The sequence below is a fragment of the Cricetulus griseus genome, chromosome 6, assembly GCF_003668045.3.
Source record: "Cricetulus griseus strain 17A/GY chromosome 6, alternate assembly CriGri-PICRH-1.0, whole genome shotgun sequence".
Taxonomy (NCBI): domain Eukaryota; kingdom Metazoa; phylum Chordata; class Mammalia; order Rodentia; family Cricetidae; genus Cricetulus; species Cricetulus griseus.
In genome coordinates this window covers 86,061,588-86,079,676 of record NC_048599.1, presented here as the reverse complement: position 1 = coordinate 86,079,676, position 18,089 = coordinate 86,061,588, and the positions used below count along the sequence as shown (strand labels likewise).

Below are 18,089 nucleotides of genomic sequence, written 5' to 3'. Positions count from 1 at the left end.
CACACACTAGGCAAATGCTCTACTGTTGTTCTATTCCTAATCCTTGGTGGGTAGATTTATCTTGTAATTTTATAGGCAGTGTGTGGGTGCATGTATACATGCAATTGGGCACTCACATTGCACTGAGGATCAAACCTAGCGTTTCTCATGGTGGTTTCTAAAGTAGTTGTAGTCATAGACTCAGAGTGGTAGTTGGAGGCAGAAGAAGGGATAGGGATTGAGAGTACTGGTGAAGTTGTTTGATGGGAATAAAGTTCAGTTTTGCAAGATGAAGAGAGTTCTAGATATTGGTAGCATAGCAATGTCAATGTATTTAAACTGGATACTTGAAAATTGTTAAGATAGAAACTTTTGTTATATTTTAGTTAAACCTGGTGGCACACACCTGTATTCCCAGCACTCATAGGTAGAAGAATTGTGAATTCTTTCCTTAGAAGAGTAACATGTTGATTGTATGAAGTGATGAACTATTAACTTGTGTTTCAACAGTTCTGCGTTTTCCAGTTGGTCAGCACCGAGAATAATCGCTATAGTTTAGATCACATTTCTTCGCTGTTCACTTCTCAGGTAAGTTGAACCATCCTGTACATTTCACACAGGCACAATAACGAAGTGTTGGCTGTAGCCTGGTCAGGTTGCTTGCCCTCGAAATCATAGCTACTTGTGAGTCAAGGCTAGAGGGACATTTGAACATGGGAGTTCCAGACCAGCTTGGTAATGTAGTGAGACTGTCTCAAAAGGCCTTAAACCATTGTGTTTAAGGTTATATTTGTAAAAAATTTCACATATAAACATTTAAGAGCCCACCATGTGGGTACTAGGAATTGAGCCAGGGTTTCTGGAAAAGCAACCAGCACTCTGAACCCAAGCTATCTCTTCAGCCCCTCTTCATATATAGAAATAGTTTAAGTTGGGATTTATCAAGTTTATATAGCATGTCGTGCTTTTATGTATTTTTCTGCCTTGTCAATACACACTTAGTCCCTGCTCCTTTTTCTTTCTTATTTTTCCTCCATTTCTTCCTAGGAGACACTGGTCGATTTTGCCTTAACCTCAACGGATATCTGGGCCCTGTGGCATGATGCTGAGAACCAGACAGTTGTGAAATACATCAACTTTGAACAGTATGGACTATTCAACCTTTGTCTTCCTGCTTAATCCTAGGCAGAGCCACACTCAGATGAGACCTTTTTTTGTAGAACCACATACCCTAATTTGAAGGATTCTGATGTGTTACACCTTTTGTGTTTTTTACCTTTTGGTTTTAGAGCAAATATACTTAGGGTTGTGTTAGGATAAAATACTGTATTTCTTAGAAGAGGTAGTATGTACCCCCAAAACTTCTAATCTGGAAGCTTACTACTAATACTTTAATACCTAATGTTCCACAGCTTAACAAAGACATTGAAATTCCTTTTTTTTTTTTTCTCTCAGTTTCCTTAAGATAAGATCAGAGGTAGACTGAACTTGAAGATTCTTTGAAGCTTTTTAAAACAGGAAACTTTCTCGTTAGAAAATGAATTTCAGAGCTCAAAATGTGGCTTAGTGAATAGAGGGTTTTCCTCGACCTCAAAGCCCTAGATTCAATTCCAGCACCTCTAAACACTCTGGAAGGAGAGGCAGGAGGATTAGAAACTCAAGATCATCCTCAGCTACATAGTGAGTTTAGGGCCAGCCTGGAGTACATGAGATCTTGTCTTGAAGGCAGGGCAGGGGGAATAAACTTTAATATATAGAGCAAAATTAGTATTTTATGATATAAAGTTATATTATACAATTTAATGTTTTGATAATCTCTACTATTAGATACACTTTATCTAAATGTGCATTGGTTTAGTTTTAAAATTTTTAACAGCTATGGTGCTAGAGAGATGGCTCAACAGTTAAGACTCAGATTGCTCTTGCAAAGGGTTTGAGTTCAGTTCCCAGCACCCCTGTCGGTTGGATTTTAGCTAACTGCCTGTGACTCCAGCTCCAAAGGGTCATCCTATTCTTTGCTTCCTGGGACACTTCAACTCACATAGGCACATATATACATACACACCACACACATGATTTAAAATAATCTAAAGAAATTTGTTTTGTTTTGTATTTCAAGACAGGGTTTCTCTGAGTAGTCCTGGCTCTTCTAGAACTGGCTCTATAGACCAGACTGGCCTCAAACTCAGATCCACCTGCCTATGCCACCCAAGTGCTGGGATTAAATGTGTGTGTCGTCATCCCCAGCTTAATAGTTAACAAATATATTTATAAACTAATTTTTAATCCAACATAAAACACTGAGACATTCTTCCATTGCTTTTTGGCCTTTTGGCTAAGATCAATTGTGAAACACCCTCCTTGCAAGATTCCTTTGTGTGCTGCTTGAGAACCAGTTAAATCTAACCATCAAACTTAAACTTCAGAGTACAATTGTAAGAAGGTCTATTCTGATCCTAAGCTAGACCTTGAAAAATACTAGTTTAATCCTTATAGGTAGCATTCAAACAAAGTAATGAAAAACCATAGGCTTGGAGCTGGGAATGGTAGCGCATGCCTATAATCCCAGTACTTGGTAGGCTGAAGCAAAAAAGTTAAGAGACTAGGGCTACAGAGTAAAACCATTTCTTGACTCAAACAAAAAGGGCATTGGCTATGGTTTTGGGGTTGCAAGCCTGGCTGTACAGCTTATTAGCTTTGATAGACCTCAGCTACAAATTAGATGTAATATGTCCTTCAAGGAGATTGTGGGGCATATATGAGTAGTGTTTAGAACAGCACCTTACATAATATCTAGTAAAAAAAAAAAAAAAATGTAGTAAAGATGAGCTACTTGTAAATTTATATTTCAGGTTTTAAATTGAGGGTGGTGCCTGTTAAAGATAGAGCACTGGGGCAGAGAGATGACTCAATTGGCAGTTTCTACTGTTTATTCATGAAGACTTGAGTTTGGATCCTGAGCACCCATGTAAACAACAAGCCAATCATGGCAGTGCACACTTACAAGCCCAGTGCTGGTAAGGCAAAGATGTAAGGATTCCAGAGCTTGCTGGCCAGCTTAGTCTAGCTAAATTAGTGAACTCTGGATTCATTGAGAGATTCTGTCTCAAAAAACAAGGTCAGGGGCTGGTGAGGTGCCTCAGTAAGTAAAAAGTGTTTGCTGTGGGAACCTGACAACCTGTGTTCAATTCCCAGAACTCATGATGGAAGGAGAGAACAGACTTTGGAAAGTTTCCTATTGACCTCTACATATCTACTGTTTCACCTGTGTACATGCTTTCACCACACAATAATAATAAAAAAGAAGCTAATAAATAATTTAAAACCTAAGGAGGAGAGCAATTGAGAAAGCTGTAGTGCTCTGGCCTCCACAAGGACATGCACATCTATGTACACACAGAGATAGTAAGAACACATCTATAAAAACTATTCAGTAATAGAATTAAGTAGGGATTGACCATAGGGGTTCACTGATGCGGCCTTCCCTACTCAGATACTGACAAAGTGTGTTGCTATGTTTTGGTAAACTTTTGTTTTGTTTTTTAACTCTTTGGTCTTTCATTCTTTCAGCAATGTTGCAGGTCAGTGGAATCCAGTTTTTATGCAGCCTCTGCCAGAAGAAGAAATTGTAATCAGAGATGACCAAGACCCCAGAGTAAGTATGTTAATTGTTACTGTTACTATAGGAACCCCTTGAATTAGTTTTTACTGTCAGGTAATTGGAACTGACTGAAAAGAGAAGGCAAATGCATTGGCTTGTGCAGTTGCAGTGTTCAGCATCTGGTGCTTTCAGGGCTTCATCTCTTTATTCTGCTTCTTTCCTTGCTGTTTCTGTTCTTAGATAGTGCCTCTTCCCCTGATAGGGTCTGCACGTTTAGCTGCCCTGGAAGAAACAGCAGTACCTCAGTGGTCTGTCCTTGTGACAAACTGGCCTGGCCTGAATGATGTGTTCAATGATCAAGATAGAATGTTCTGGGCTAGCATGACACATGCACACAGTACAGATGGGAAGGTTAGAAGACAACTTTCTGGAGTCAATTCTCTCCCACTGTGTGGGTCCCAAAAATTGAACTGATGTCATCAGGCTGGTGGCAAGTGCCTTTGTGTTGTTATCTGCTCAGCCATTTCAGTGGCTGAGAAGTTTTAGTTTTCTTTTTTATATTATTTTATGTATAGGAGGATTTTGCTTATATGTATGTATGTGCGAATATGCACCCTATGCTTGCTTGGTGTGGTACCCACAGAGTTCAGAACAGAGTGTGCCAGATCCTGAAATTGGAGTTGTGGATGGTGGTCTGTAGTTGGTAGTTGGGGTTTGTTTTGTTTTGTTTTTTAACTCTTTGGTCTTTGGGGGCCACCACCCAGCCCCCAAACACATGGAGATGTATTCTTTCTTATGAATGTCTGACCTTAACTTGGCTTGTTTCTAGCCAGCTTTTCTTAAATTATCCCTTCTACCTTTTTTTTTTTTTTTTTTTTTTTTTTTTTTTTTTTTTTTTGTATACAACATTCTGCTTCCATGTATATCTGCACACCAGAAGAGGGCACCAGATCTCATAACAGATGGTTGTGAGCCACCATGTGGTTGCTGGGAATTGAACTCAGGACCTCTGGAAGAGCAGTCAGTGCTCTTGACCTCGGAGCCATCTCTCCAGCCCTATCCCTTCTACCTTTGCCTCTGGTTTTTTACCTTTGTCTAATCTATATACCTCTCTTACTCCATGGCTGGTTGTGTGACTGGCCCCTGGTGTCCTCTTCTCTTTTCTCTCCTCTCTATTCTTTCTGCTTGGCATCCCTGCATAGCTTGTCCCTTTCCTGCATAGCTATTGGCTGTTTAACTCTTTATTAACCAATCAGGTGTTTTAGGCAGGCAAAGTAACACCGCTTCACAGAGTTAAACAAATATTCCACAGAATAAACAAATGTAACACATCTTAAAATAATATTCAGCTGGTATGTGGGTGCTAGGAACCAAAGCAGCAAGTGCTCTTAACCACTGAGCCATCTCTCCAGCCCCCAAACCCTTTTGTTTTGTTTGAGACAGGTTTCTCTATAGCCTTGGAACTTGCTGTGTAGACCAGGCTAGCCTTGAACTCACAGAGATCTACCTGCCTCTGCCTTCTGAGTGCTGGAATTAAAGGCGTGTGCCACCACTGCCTTGTGAAAATACATAAACTTTTAAAGGTAACATACATTGTTCAAAATAATGAGGCCACACGGAAGTTTTCTATTCTAGTCTATATTTCTTGTTTGAGAGTTTTTGGCAGTTGATTTTGTTATATTTATAGTGCCTATTGTCACTTTCTTTTATATGGGAGTCCTTGTGGAGATGGTATAGAAATCAGCTTATTTTAACTGCTCTTTTAGCAGCGCACATCATAAACACTGGGTCCACCTTTTGCATTTAAGATTGACAGCTGACACCCTTTTTTTGTTTCAGTGTACCCAGTAGAGTGCTATATGGATGCATACCATTCAGAATGGTATATCATCATGACCCCAGAGAAGCATTGCAGTCTTCACTCACACTGTAAAAACATGGAACTGCCGTGCAACTTGTTGCTCAAGTGTAGGGCAGAGTATCCAATTCATATAGTAGAAATTCACATATTGGAGTCAGTGTGGCCAGCTTCCTTTGTATTTTTCCCAATTTCATCTTTTTCAGAATGATGTAACATTTGTTCTAATGTTCCAATAGGAAATGTATTTGCGGAGCCTTTTTACACCAGGAAACTTCATAAATGCAGCTTTATCTAAAGCTTTACAGGTGAGCAAGAAAATATCTAATGTTTTAATACTTAAAACTATTCCTGATTTTATTGCTTTATTTTTCATGTGTTTGCTTGTAAACACTATTGTAAACACTATTTTGTTTTAAAATTCTTTTCACAAAATAAGACTTCTGGCTGAGAGGTAGGAGTAGGAAACACTTTCCCAGTCCCTAAGGGAGGATGTCAGAGTCCAGATTGTGTGCAAACATTGTTGGAAAAAGAAACTGTCCTATACTGCCTGTAATCTTTATACTTGAAAGAGATTTACTATTGATTATATATTGTTTGTACCCTTTTGTTAGTGTATTGAGGGTTCAGATTATAGAATGTCAAAATATTATAGCTTCAAGCCAGGTGTGGTGATACATAGCTACAATTCCAAGATTCAGGAGGCTGCAGCAGGAGGATCATGGGTTAGAGGCAGCCTGTCCTGTCTGTGTTACACAGTGAAACTGCCTCAGGAAAACATTTCTCTTTTCACAGTCATGACCTAAAAGCTATTTACTGTTTTACAAAAAGTAGCTTTTCATGATAATTTGTTGGTGTTTTTGAGGAAGACCTTGAACTTCTGATGCTTCTGTCTCCACCTCCTAGTAAGTAGCTGGGATTATATGTGTGCACCCAGGTCCCCTTTTAAGATCCTTACCATCTTTGTAAATACAAATAAATATAGATAATTTCTCTCCCCCTTTTATCCCTTCCCCTTCCCCTTTCTTGTTGGTACTGGGTTTTAAGACAGTCTGTATAGTTTAGACTAGCCTCATACTCTCCAAGTAGCCCAGGTTGACCTTGAACTTTGGTCTTTATACCTCAGTCTCTGAAGCTCTAGAATTTTAGTTTCCAGACCCTTGACTTTTCTTCAGTGTAGGTACATTGTCTTTGATAAAACTAAGAGTAACATGATCACTTCTGAATAGTGTTCTGTTTTTTTCTCATTACCATTTTCTCCCTGTTTTATTTTAAGATTTACTTATTTAGTGTTTTGTCTGCATGTATGCCTGCAGGCCAGAAGAGGGCACCAGATCTCATTACAGGCAGTTGATTGAGCTCAGGACCTCTGGAAGAGCAGCCAGTGCTCTGAACTCCAGCCCCATATTTTCTCCTTGTTAATAATAACTAGTTGGGTTGTTTTGGTTTTGTTTGGTGGGTTTTTTTGTTGTTGTTTTTGTTTGGTTTGGTTTGGTTTTTTGTTGGTTGGTTTTGGTTTTGTTTTTTTTGAGACAGGGTTTCTCTGTATAGCTTTGGAGCCTGTCCTGGCACTTGCTCTTTAGACCAGGTTGGCCTCAAACTCACAGAGATCTGCCTGCCTCTCCCTCTGCCTCCCCAATGCTGGGGATTAAAGGTGTGTATCACCACCGCCTGGCTTTGGTTGGTTTTTCAAGACAGGGTTTCTCTGTGTAACTCTGACAGTCCTAGAACTCATTCTATATACCAGGCTGTCCTCAGACTCAGAGATTTGCCTGCCTCTGCCTCGGAGTGCTGGGATTAAAGGAGTGCACACCTGGCAATAATAACTAGTTGTATGATAGCACTCCTCATAGTATCTAGTATGCAGTTAAGATATGAAAACATATGGGCTGGAGAAATGGCGCAGTGGTTAAGAGCACTGACTGCTCTTCCAGAGGTCCTGAGTTCAATAGTAGCTCACAACCATCCACAATGAGGTCTGGTGCCCTCTTCTGGCCTGCAGGCATACATGCAGGGAGAACACTGCATACATAATAAATAAAATCTTTTTTAAAAAGAGATATGAAAACATAATTAATGGGTTTATCAATTCCCATTAGAAGAATCTTTCCTAGTAAAGTGATCACCATCATGATTAGTCAAGTTTTCCCTGATGTGTAACCTTAGGCTCTGGGTCCCACATACCTTTCCAAATAGGCAATAGTTATTTTGATTTTTGTTTGGTGTTTTTTTGGTTTTTGGTTTTGTTTTGTTTTTTGTTTTGTTTTGTTTTTTGAGACAGGGTTTCTCTAACAGCCCTGGCTGTCCTGGTCTCACTTTGTAAACGAGGCTGGCCTGTCTTGCCTCCCAAGTGCTGGGATTAAAAGCGTGCACCTCCCTGGCCAGGCTAGTTCTTTTTATTTTAATTGATTTTTTTTAATGATATAATGTACTTTATTATGATTCTTTCAGACTCATAGACTTTTGAATGTTATTATGGATTAAGCTTCAAAATTGCTATTTCTGTTAGAAATCATTGGTACAGTATTAGAAGAGGAGGAGACTCCTGGCAGTCCTGATGTTGTAATTGAATATTGCCTTATTGCCTTTTACCAAAGATTTCCTTCAGTTTGGGTATTTTATAGTATTCTGAAATAATTTCTTTTAATTTTAGATTTTCTGCCGGGGAACTGAGAGGAACTTGGATCTTTCTTGGAGTGAACTAAAAAAAGAAATTACTTTAGCTGTTGAAAATGAGGTGAGGTGTGAGTAAGGGTGGGATTAACAACATTGTCTGGTAGAACTTTCACACTTGTTTTTTTTTTTTTTTTTTTTTTTTTGGTTTTTTCGAGACAGGGTTTCTCTGTGTAGCTTTGGAGCCTATCCTGGCACTTGCTCTGGAGACCAGGCTGGCCTCAAACTCACAGAGATCCACCTGCCTCTGCCTCCCGAGTGCTGGGATTAAAGGCGTGTGTCACCAACGCCCGGCCATACTTGATCATTTTTTATTGTATTAGTAGAAAGAATAAATGCTCAAGCCTGTTCATTAGGGAATTTTATAGGCATTTATATAGCCCTTGGGATTTAATGCATAAGAAATATTTTGTAGAAGCCAGGTGGTGGTGGTACACGTCTTTATTCCCAGCACTTGGAGCTTTTAATCCCAGCACTCAGGAGGCAGAGGCAGGTTGATCTCTTTGAGTTCCAGGCCAGCCTGGTCTACAGAGCAAGTTCCAAGATGGGCTCCAAAGCTACACAGAGAAACCCTGTCTTGAAAAACCAAAGAAAGATGGGGGAAGGAGGGAGGGAGGAAGGGAGGAAGGAAGGAATTTTATAGAGGAAAAACCCCAAAAGGTTAATTTTTCTTTCTTTGTCAGCTCCAGGGAAGTGTAACAGAGTATGAGTTCTCCCAGGATGAATTTCGCACTTTACAACAGGAATTCTGGTGCAAGTTCTATGCTTGCTGCCTCCAGTATCAAGAAGCCCTTTCCCATCCTCTTGCTCTGCATTTGAATCCTCTCACAAACATGGTGTGCCTTCTAAAGAAAGTAAGCCACTAGAGCAGTCAGAGCTCCTCTGCAGAGTTCAATGGGTTTTCAAAATGTTACTGGGGTACATGGGGCCATTTTTAGCACTTTATGTTTTTTAATTCATTTGAACTTAGTAGTTTTCTGCATTATTATTGGTACTTTTAGATTTTTATCTTATTTGTTTACTTTTATTTTGATGCACTTTCAAATTTAAAACGAGAATTATAAAAATAGCATGATGGCTCATGATTATGATTCCTAACATGTAGGAGACTAAATGGGAGCACTACCATAAATTCCAGGTCAGCCTGAGCTAGAGTGCGACCCTGCTTCAACAACCAAACAAAAACACCGATAATAATGATAACACAAGAATTTCTGAATTCCTTTCACCTATAATCATCACTTGTTAGTTTCCATTTTGGTGAGTGGTTCATTGGTAGATGTGTTGACTTTATTGCTGGGGATTAACTCAAAGCCCATTCATGCTAACAAGCATCCATAATACCACTGGACTATAGTCCCAACCCCAATTTGCTTTTGCATTCTTTCTTCTTCCTCCTCTTGCTCCTCTTCCTCCTTGCTTCTTTCTTCTTCTTCCTTCTTTTATCCTCCTCCATGTCCTCCTCCTTTTTCCCCCCTGAACCACTGATGCCTTATCTGTAAATATTTTAGTACATATCAAGGACACAGATGTTGGGACTAGAGAGATGGCTTAATAGTTAAGAATGTGCCAGGTGGGCCAGGTGTTGGTGGCGCACACCTTTAATCCCAGTACTTGGGAGGCAGAGGCAGGCAATCTCTGTGAGTTCGAGGCCAGGGTGGTCTACAGAGCAAGTTCCAGGACAGCCTCCAAAGCTATACAGAGAAACCGTGACTAAAATACACACACACACATACAGTTAAAGAAAATAAATACTTTTACAAAACACAGCTATTATCTTAAATAACCACAGCATAATTTAAAGCTCAGGCAGTTTGATATTGATAATGGCATTATATAGGTTTTGGATTTTTGTTTTTTGTTTGCTTGTTTTCAAATTTTGCCAGTTACAATTTTCATTTTCTTCCTGATTTGGGATTTATTTATTTAACTATTTGTTTATTTATTTTGTTTTTTGTTTTTTTTTTTTTTTTCCTGGGATAGTGTTTCTCTGAGTAGTCCTGGCAGTCCTGGAACTTACTTTTTAGACCAGGCTGGCCTCAAATTCAGAGATTTGTCTGCCTCTGCTTCCCGAGTGCTGGGATTAAAGGCATATGCCACCACCACCACCCAGCTGTGTGTGTGTGTGTGTGAGAGAGAGAGAGATACAGAGAGAGAGAGAGAGATACAGAGAGAGAGAGAGAGAGAGAGAGAGAGAGAGAGAGAGAGAGAGAGAGAGAGAGGAGAGACAGGGATTCTCTCTGTATTCCTGGCTCTCCTTGAACTAGACCAGGACAGCCTTGAACTCACAGATCTGCCTGCCTCTCCCTCCTGAGTTTTGGGATTAAAGGCATGCATCACCACCCATCTATCATTTTTATATGTGTGTATGTGCGTAAGGCTGCCTGTCAGTGCCAAGGGTATTGGATTCCCCTGGAGCTGGAATTACAGACAGTTGTGAGCCACAGGTGTATGTGCTGGGAACCAAATCCAAATCCTCTGCAAAGGCAGTAAAGGCCCTTAACCTCTGAGCCATCTCTCTAATCTCCAGTATATTAGATCTTAAATGTATTTATTCACACCTTGGAGTCATACCTCTCCTTCTGTTCTGGGTTCCAGAGATCAAACCCAGGTTGTCAAGCTTGTGAAGCAAGCATTTTGTCTGCTGAACCATCTCACCTTGCTGGTCCTAGTTGTTCCTTAGCATACTCTCAATGTTACCAAGTTTTCTTTACCTTTTATGACATTGACACTGTAACTACATCTTTAGTTTGTTTACTATGTCTGTGTAGGCACACATATGCCAAGGATTAAACTCGGGTAGCTAACCTTAGCAGCAGGCATCTTTACCTATTGAGCCATCATCTTTCTGGTTGAAGACTACATATGTTTTATGTAATCTTTCAATTTGATTTTGTGTTTCCTCATGAATCAGTGTCTAGGAAGATAGTTCAGTCTGTAAAGTGTTTGCCTTGCAAGCAGAAAGACCCTAGCACCCATGTAGAAATGCCAGTTGTTGTTGTACATGCTTGTGGTCCTAATAGTGGGGAGATGGAAACAGGTAGATCCTGAGGCCATGTTTCTCAGACAGTCTGGCCTAATTTATGATTTCCAGGCCAGTGAGAAACCTGTCTCAAAGGAGGTGGACTGCATTCCTGAGAATTACAGCCAAGGTTATCCTGTAGACACACATACATATATACACACACACATGCACTCACACATGGACTCAATTGAACAAATAAATACAAATACATAGACACACATAAAAATGAAGACCTACCTTGCTATCATTCTGTCTTTCTTTGTCTCTGCTGAGCCTCAGACCTGAGGCCTGCAAGTATTAGATAAACCCTCTACCACTGAGCTATATCTGCTGGCCACTTCCAATTTTTAAAAATGACATAGAATTATTTATAAATATTATGTACAATATAATTTGTTGTCTATATGATGCATTATGAATTACGAGTTACTTTGCATGTTTTCTTTTTGAATTATTAAAAAAGAAATAACTGAACGGTTTGTATTTTCAGGGATACCTGTCTTTCCTGGTACCATCTTCCTTAGTAGATCATTTATATCTCTTGCCTGATGAGCACCTTTTGACAGAGGATGAAACAACCATATCAGATGGTAATAATAATTGTTCTGTCTATAGTTGACCCCTTTCCTACATGAACCTTATGTTTTATTTCAGATGGCCACAAAAATAATTAGTCACCACTGTGATCTGTGTTTATGATTTTACCTTACTGAAGTTTTTTTTTTTTTTTAAGCTAGAAAGGTGTAAACACCTATGCTATGGGAAAGGGATCCCTCCCATCAAGCCATTGATGCCTCTTTTAATGTATTATTCAACAGACCTTCATGGCTTCAGACATCAGTGTTAACATTCTCTTCCCTTGTAGATGCTGATGTGGCCCGGGATGTCATATGTCTTATAAAATGCCTCCGGATGATTGGAGAGTCAGTTACCATGGATATGGCAGTTTTGATGGAAACCAGTTGTTACAACTTACAGTCTCCAGAAAAGGCTGCAGAGCAAATTTTGGAAGATTTGATCACTATTGATGTGTAAGGAGAATTTAGGGTAAAGTGCATTTCCTAATGGAATTCAGCAGTGTTTGTTATCACATATTTTTTAATATATGGTCAAGTTTATAAAAAGTCATGGTTTAATGTTAAAGTGATTTTTCTTGAGTCTACATAGATCTGTGTATGTGTGAGAGACAGAGACAGAGAGAGAGGTATGCTGGGGAAGACCTTTGCATTCTAGGCAAGTGATCTGCCACTAAACTACACCACAGCCTCTGTTTTAGATGTTATGGGGCAAAGTTAGCATATTTATTCAGGTCTGGAAAACAAACTCATAAAGTATACTTCTTAAAGCCCTTAATTGAGCTGGATATTTTTAAAAATGCAAATGTTTTCCTTGTGTTCATTTTGTGGGTCATTCCTAAGAAGTTGAAGGTGGTTTTATGTGGACTCTGAGTATCTTGTGCCTGAATAGTTGTCTCCACTACTTCACTAAGGGGAGCACACATATAACCTGCCTTGAATGTTGTCAATAGTAACAGGAATTTTCTAATTGTCATGTAGAGAAAATGTGATGGAAGACATTTGTAGTAAACTGCAAGAGATCAGAAACCCTGTCCATGCCATTGGACTTCTTATACGGGAAATGGATTATGAAACAGAAGTCGAAATGGAAAAGGGATTTGATCCAGGTAAACAACAAAGCAAGTGTGCTTTGTATAAAACAATGATCTGGGGATTGGAGGGATGGCTCAGTGGTTAAGAGCACGTACTGTTTTTCCAAAGGAATTGAGTTCACCTCCCAACACCCACATCAGGCAACTCAAAGCCTAGGGGATCTGAGTCTCTGGTCTGTGGACACTTGCACTCATGTGCACATACCCACATAGAGATAGACACACATATACATAGTTAAAAATAATAATAAAAATAGTTAAAAATAATAATAAAAATTTAAGTGACATGTTTAATTCCATTTTTCCTTTTTAGATTATTGTATTTATTTATTTTATGTATGTGCATGCACACATATGCCATGGTGCACATGCAGAGGTGCACAGAAGACAACTTGTGGGTCAGCTTTTTCTGCTGCATGGGTCCCTGGGAATGAGCTCAGCTTATCAGGCTTAGCAGCAGGTTCCTTTACCTGTTGAGCCATCTTGCCAGCCTTTAACTTCATTTTTTATGTTACAGCTCAACCTTTGAATGTTCGAATGAATCTTTCCCAGCTCTATGGTAGTAGCACAGCAGGGTATATTGTGTGCAGAGGTGTGTATAAAATTGCCAGCACTCGTTTCCTGATCTGCCGAGACCTCTTAATCTTACAGCAGCTGTTAACAAGGCTAGGAGATGCAGTAAGTACTACTTGTGGGAAAACTTGTAGACTCTCAAACCTGGAGAGCCAGAGACTTGTCTGTATTCATTTGTCTGTATTAGGCATAGCCTAACTGGGGGTTCTACAAATTCTAGGTGAAAGAAGTAGTATTGGTTACTTTTATTATTGCCATGACAAGATTCCTGACAAAAGCAGCTTAAGAAAGGAAGGGTTTGTCTTGACTTGCTGTTTGAAGGTATAGACTATTGTGACTTCAGAAGAGTGAGGTGTACTGCCTCCATAGTCAGGTCCCAGAGAGAAATGCTGACATTCAGCTAGCTCACTTTATGTGCAGTGTTGCAGTTTAATAAGAAACATTTTAAATGTAGATTGTAAGCATGGGGATTAGAGAAAGAGAGGTGCTTAGAAAGAAAGACACCCAAGAGTGTGGGTGTAAACTTTTCTAAGAGAGGGTTAATAGTTATCATTTTGTCCCTTTTATTCAGTGCTCAACCCAGCCCATGGGATAGTCCCAGCTACGTTCAAGATGGATCATCCCTCCTCAGTTAAATCTTTCTTTTCTTTAGTTGATACATTCTTATAAACAACTTCAGATACATCCAGAGGTGTATTTCCATGATGATTAAATCTTAAGCTGATAGGATTAGTCATCGCATAAATAGAAATAAACATAATCAAATACACTATCTGTGAAGCAGATCACTGTACTAACCTTGCCTGTTTAGTAGTGCACATTTTCTCAGGCTGGCTCTCCCTGGATATATCTTAGCGCCACTATGGGTGTGATAGCAGAGACCTACTATAGAGGACGGGATCACACTATAAACAGTTTGAAGAGTTGGTTTCTGCCCCTATGTCCCAGCTGCTAGGAAACAGGCATGGACCACCATACCCTTTACTGCCAGATCTTTGATTATCTCTAGAGTGAGTTCTGAGAAGGCTGTAAACATTTTTAAGACTGGGTATCATTGGCAGATTTGCTTCTATTGGTCATACCTGTTTTTATATAAACCACAGCAGCAGCAACAGAAGAGACTTAGATTTCCCTGTTGCATTGTTTCTTTTCACCATCAGCTTCCCTCAGTCATAACTGTTTTGAGCCATGTGTGGTGGTGTACATCTATAATCCCAGTCTTCTGCAGGCAGAGGCATGCAGATCTCTGTGAGTTCAAGGCCAGCCTAGTCTACATAGTGACATCTAGGCAACCAAGGCTATGAAGAGAAGCCCTGTCTCAAAAAAAAAAAAAAAAGAAAAGAAAAAGAAAAAAAACTTGTAGTTTGTTGTTGATGGGTATATTTGCTTGTTTTGACTGTTACTATTCAGCAGAATACTTTGCCAGTACTGTAGTGTGTATGCTGCCTTTATGATACTGTTCCCTTAACTGTATTGCTTTGTTTTACCTCTTCTGAACCTCACAAGTGACCTACCCTAACAGCTTGCCATCTCTTATGTCCTAGGTGATCTTGGGAGCTGGTCAACTCTTTCAAGCTCAGCAAGACCTACTGCATCGCACAGCTCCCCTGCTCTTGTCTTACTACCTCATTAAGTGGGCAAGTCAGTGCTTGGCAACTGACGTTCCAGTTGACACACTGTAAGTTTATCCTTCAATATTTTGGAATTATTTTTAAAATGGGTTGTGGGGCTTGTTTGTTTGCTGTAGTGCTGGGAATTGAACTGGGAGTCTTTTTTAAGCATTTTGTTGCACGAACAATTAGCCTTTAAGAATCAGAGTAGTTAGGGCTGGAGAGATGGCTCAGTGGTTAAGAGCATCAGGTACTCTTCAGAAGACAGGGGTTCAATACCCAGCACCCACATGGCAGCCCACAACTGTCTATGAGTCAAATTCTAGGGTATCCAGTACCCTGTTCTTGCCTCCACTGTAACTATACAAACATTGTACACAGATATACATACACACAAGATGACCTTATACAAAAAATAAATTTAAAAGGAATTATGTTTATTTAAAAATAATTAACATTTTTATGTCCTCCATTTTTAACAGTTAAGGGTAATTTGTCAGAAAGTAATGTTATTTTATATATATTAAAGTTTGTGTGTAATGTGGAGACAAGTTATAGTGATGGCAGAATAAGATGAAGCAGGGGGAGTTAGACCGTACACAAAATGGTTGTTGAAATTGGACTGAACTTTATATGCAAAGAAGAAAGGAAAATCCAGTGGTTACAGTGTTCTCCTGTTCCTTTCCCTGTTGCTCTGATAAAATACCTGACAAAGGCATCTGCAGCTCACAGTTGGAGGATAAATGGCTACAGGAGCTTGAAGCAGCTGGTCACACCTACACTCAAGAAGCAGAGCACAGTGAACACTCATGCTTAGTGCTTGGCTCCCTTTCTCCACAGCATACAGTCTAGGATTCCCTGTCTAGGGAATGGTCTCAACCACAATTAAGATGGATCTTCCCACATCAATTACACATTTCAGAAAATGCCTTAGACATTCTCTGAGGATCACCATACTAGATGACCCTTCACAAGTATTCCTGAGTGCTTGCCTCCCATAAGGTTGACAGTTAATACTATCATTACATTGAATCAGTGAGTTCTGGCACACAAGTGACGCTTTGAATGGCCCTTGAGTGATGTGATAGACGGCAATCCTGAATCCTGTTTCTGGCCTGGTTTTTTGTTTGTTTGTTTTGTTTTGTTTTTTAAGCTTTCAGTGGGGTTTTATATACACTATTAATTAAGTCAGCAATTTAAAATGAACAGATACAATGTTTAAGAGTTTTATTAGGCTGTTTTCTCTTTTCTCGTAGGGAATCTAATCTGCAACATTTGTCAGTACTGGAATTAACTGATTCTGGTGCCTTAATGGCAAATAAATTGGGTAAGGAGTAGGCTGTGTATATATTTGCTTTTAATTTGGAGGTTTACTGTGTATTTATTACAATGCTCTTTTGTCATCTTTGTTATAGAAATGGCCTTGCTCTTTGCTTTCATGCCATGAGCAACCTATGGCCTGATACCTGTGGTTTTGGTAAGGCATCTATGAAAATCAGGTGTAAATGAGGGCGGTTGTAGGTGTATTTGTGGCACAAATAAACACTATTAGGAAGATAATAGGCTCCCAAGAGAAAGCTTCTTGAGAATCAGGCTCTTGCCTTTAGTCTCTCTCTATCTATCTCTCTCTCCTCCTCCTCCTCCTCCCTCCTTCTTTCCCTCCCTCCCTCCCTCTCTCTCTGTCTCTCTCTCTCTTACCATTTTTTTTTTAGTTTTTTGGGACAGGGTTTCTCTGTGTAGCCTTGGCTGCCCTGAAACTTGCTCTGGCCCCACCTGGCACCTTTAGAGATTTTGTTTTGTTTTGTTTGGGGGGAGGTGTCTCTGTGGCTTTGTAGGCTGTCCTGTATCTCACTTTGTAGACCAGGCTGGCCTTGAATTTACAGAGCTCCACCCACCTCTGTCTCTCTAGTGCTGGGATTAAAGGCATGAGCCACTGTGCCTAAAAGCATTTGGGTTTTTTGTTTGTTTGTTTGTTTGTTTTAGTTACCTTTAGTGTTTCTTATATTTCGGTTTTGTCCATTGTATTTTGATACTCCAGTGATTAATTCAACAAAATCAAAGTTCTAAATTTACTGAGTGGTTTTGGTAATCTTAGTCAAAAGTATTTAAAGGTCTCTCACTTATGCTTCAGTACTATTGTAGAGGATTTGTTTGAGCTAAAATGTGAAATATAGGGACTATATTATAAAAGGTTTCTAGACAAGTTGCTTAAGTATAGTGAGATCATGAAATTATTTAAGTGGCTTTTCCATTGCATTTGTCCAGTATGTCACATTTTGCAAACTGCTTTTAATTGATATTTTCACTCATGATACTCATGATTCATTGTATGTTTTAAAATGATCACTGCCATTTGTTGCTGGCATAAAATGAATTACCATGATTTTATTAAAAGTTGATATTGCATTTACAAGTTTTCTTTTTTTTTTTTAAGTGTCTAGTCCTCAGACAATTATGGAGTTATTCTTCCAAGAAGTTGCAAGAAAACATATTATATCTCATCTCTTCTCTCAGCCAAAAGCTCCTTTGAGCCAAACTGGATTGAATTGGCCTGAAATGATTACTGCGATCACCAGTTATTTGTTGCAGCTTTTGTATCCTTTTACTTGAAAGCCAGGGGACAATTCTGTTTTAATTGTCTGTAAAGCATTTATTCTGCCCCTATGATGAAGTTTTCTTCTCTTTCTCTGTTCTGGGGATCAAATCCAGGGTAGCACATACTAGATAAGTGTTTTAAGACATCGCTAACTATACCTACAACCCTGGGGCTTTTCTTGTTTTTATTTTTAATTAAACTATTTCATTGACTCTTCTTAGTTTGATGCCCATTAGTATGTGTATTTTAAGTTTCACTCAGAGGGGGGGAAATTCCTTAATACAGTAACTAGATGGCCTAGCAATCCTGGTTGTCTCTTTCTAGAATGTTTGATGGGAAATTGCCAGTATGTACAATTGCAGGTGAGTTTCATCGAACATTTCTTACCATTCTTATAAAGGTCAATGATAGATTATAGATTATTTATCTGTGTGAATGTTAACTACATTTTAACTATGCTTATAGCAAGAACTACAAAAATTAAACTTGATTAAAACAGCTGAAC

The 18,089-nt window shown here is 39.3% G+C and overlaps 1 protein-coding gene across 1 annotated transcript in view; it reads left to right on the top strand.

Annotated features, from left to right (window-relative positions):
• The window catches only part of Nup160 (nucleoporin 160), a 52,905-nt gene that overhangs the window by 13,573 nt on the left and 21,243 nt on the right, over positions 1 to 18,089 (top strand). The window contains exons 8-21 of the mRNA XM_027422614.2: positions 490 to 567; positions 1,027 to 1,124; positions 3,550 to 3,634; positions 5,678 to 5,746; positions 8,092 to 8,175; positions 8,795 to 8,965; positions 11,627 to 11,726; positions 12,002 to 12,167; positions 12,693 to 12,820; positions 13,323 to 13,483; positions 14,923 to 15,056; positions 16,245 to 16,315; positions 17,423 to 17,582; positions 17,877 to 17,946. Coding sequence (XP_027278415.1) covers positions 490 to 567; positions 1,027 to 1,124; positions 3,550 to 3,634; positions 5,678 to 5,746; positions 8,092 to 8,175; positions 8,795 to 8,965; positions 11,627 to 11,726; positions 12,002 to 12,167; positions 12,693 to 12,820; positions 13,323 to 13,483; positions 14,923 to 15,056; positions 16,245 to 16,315; positions 17,423 to 17,582; positions 17,877 to 17,946 — 1,575 coding nt within the window. The remainder of the gene's footprint in view (positions 1 to 489; positions 568 to 1,026; positions 1,125 to 3,549; positions 3,635 to 5,677; positions 5,747 to 8,091; positions 8,176 to 8,794; positions 8,966 to 11,626; positions 11,727 to 12,001; positions 12,168 to 12,692; positions 12,821 to 13,322; positions 13,484 to 14,922; positions 15,057 to 16,244; positions 16,316 to 17,422; positions 17,583 to 17,876; positions 17,947 to 18,089) is intronic.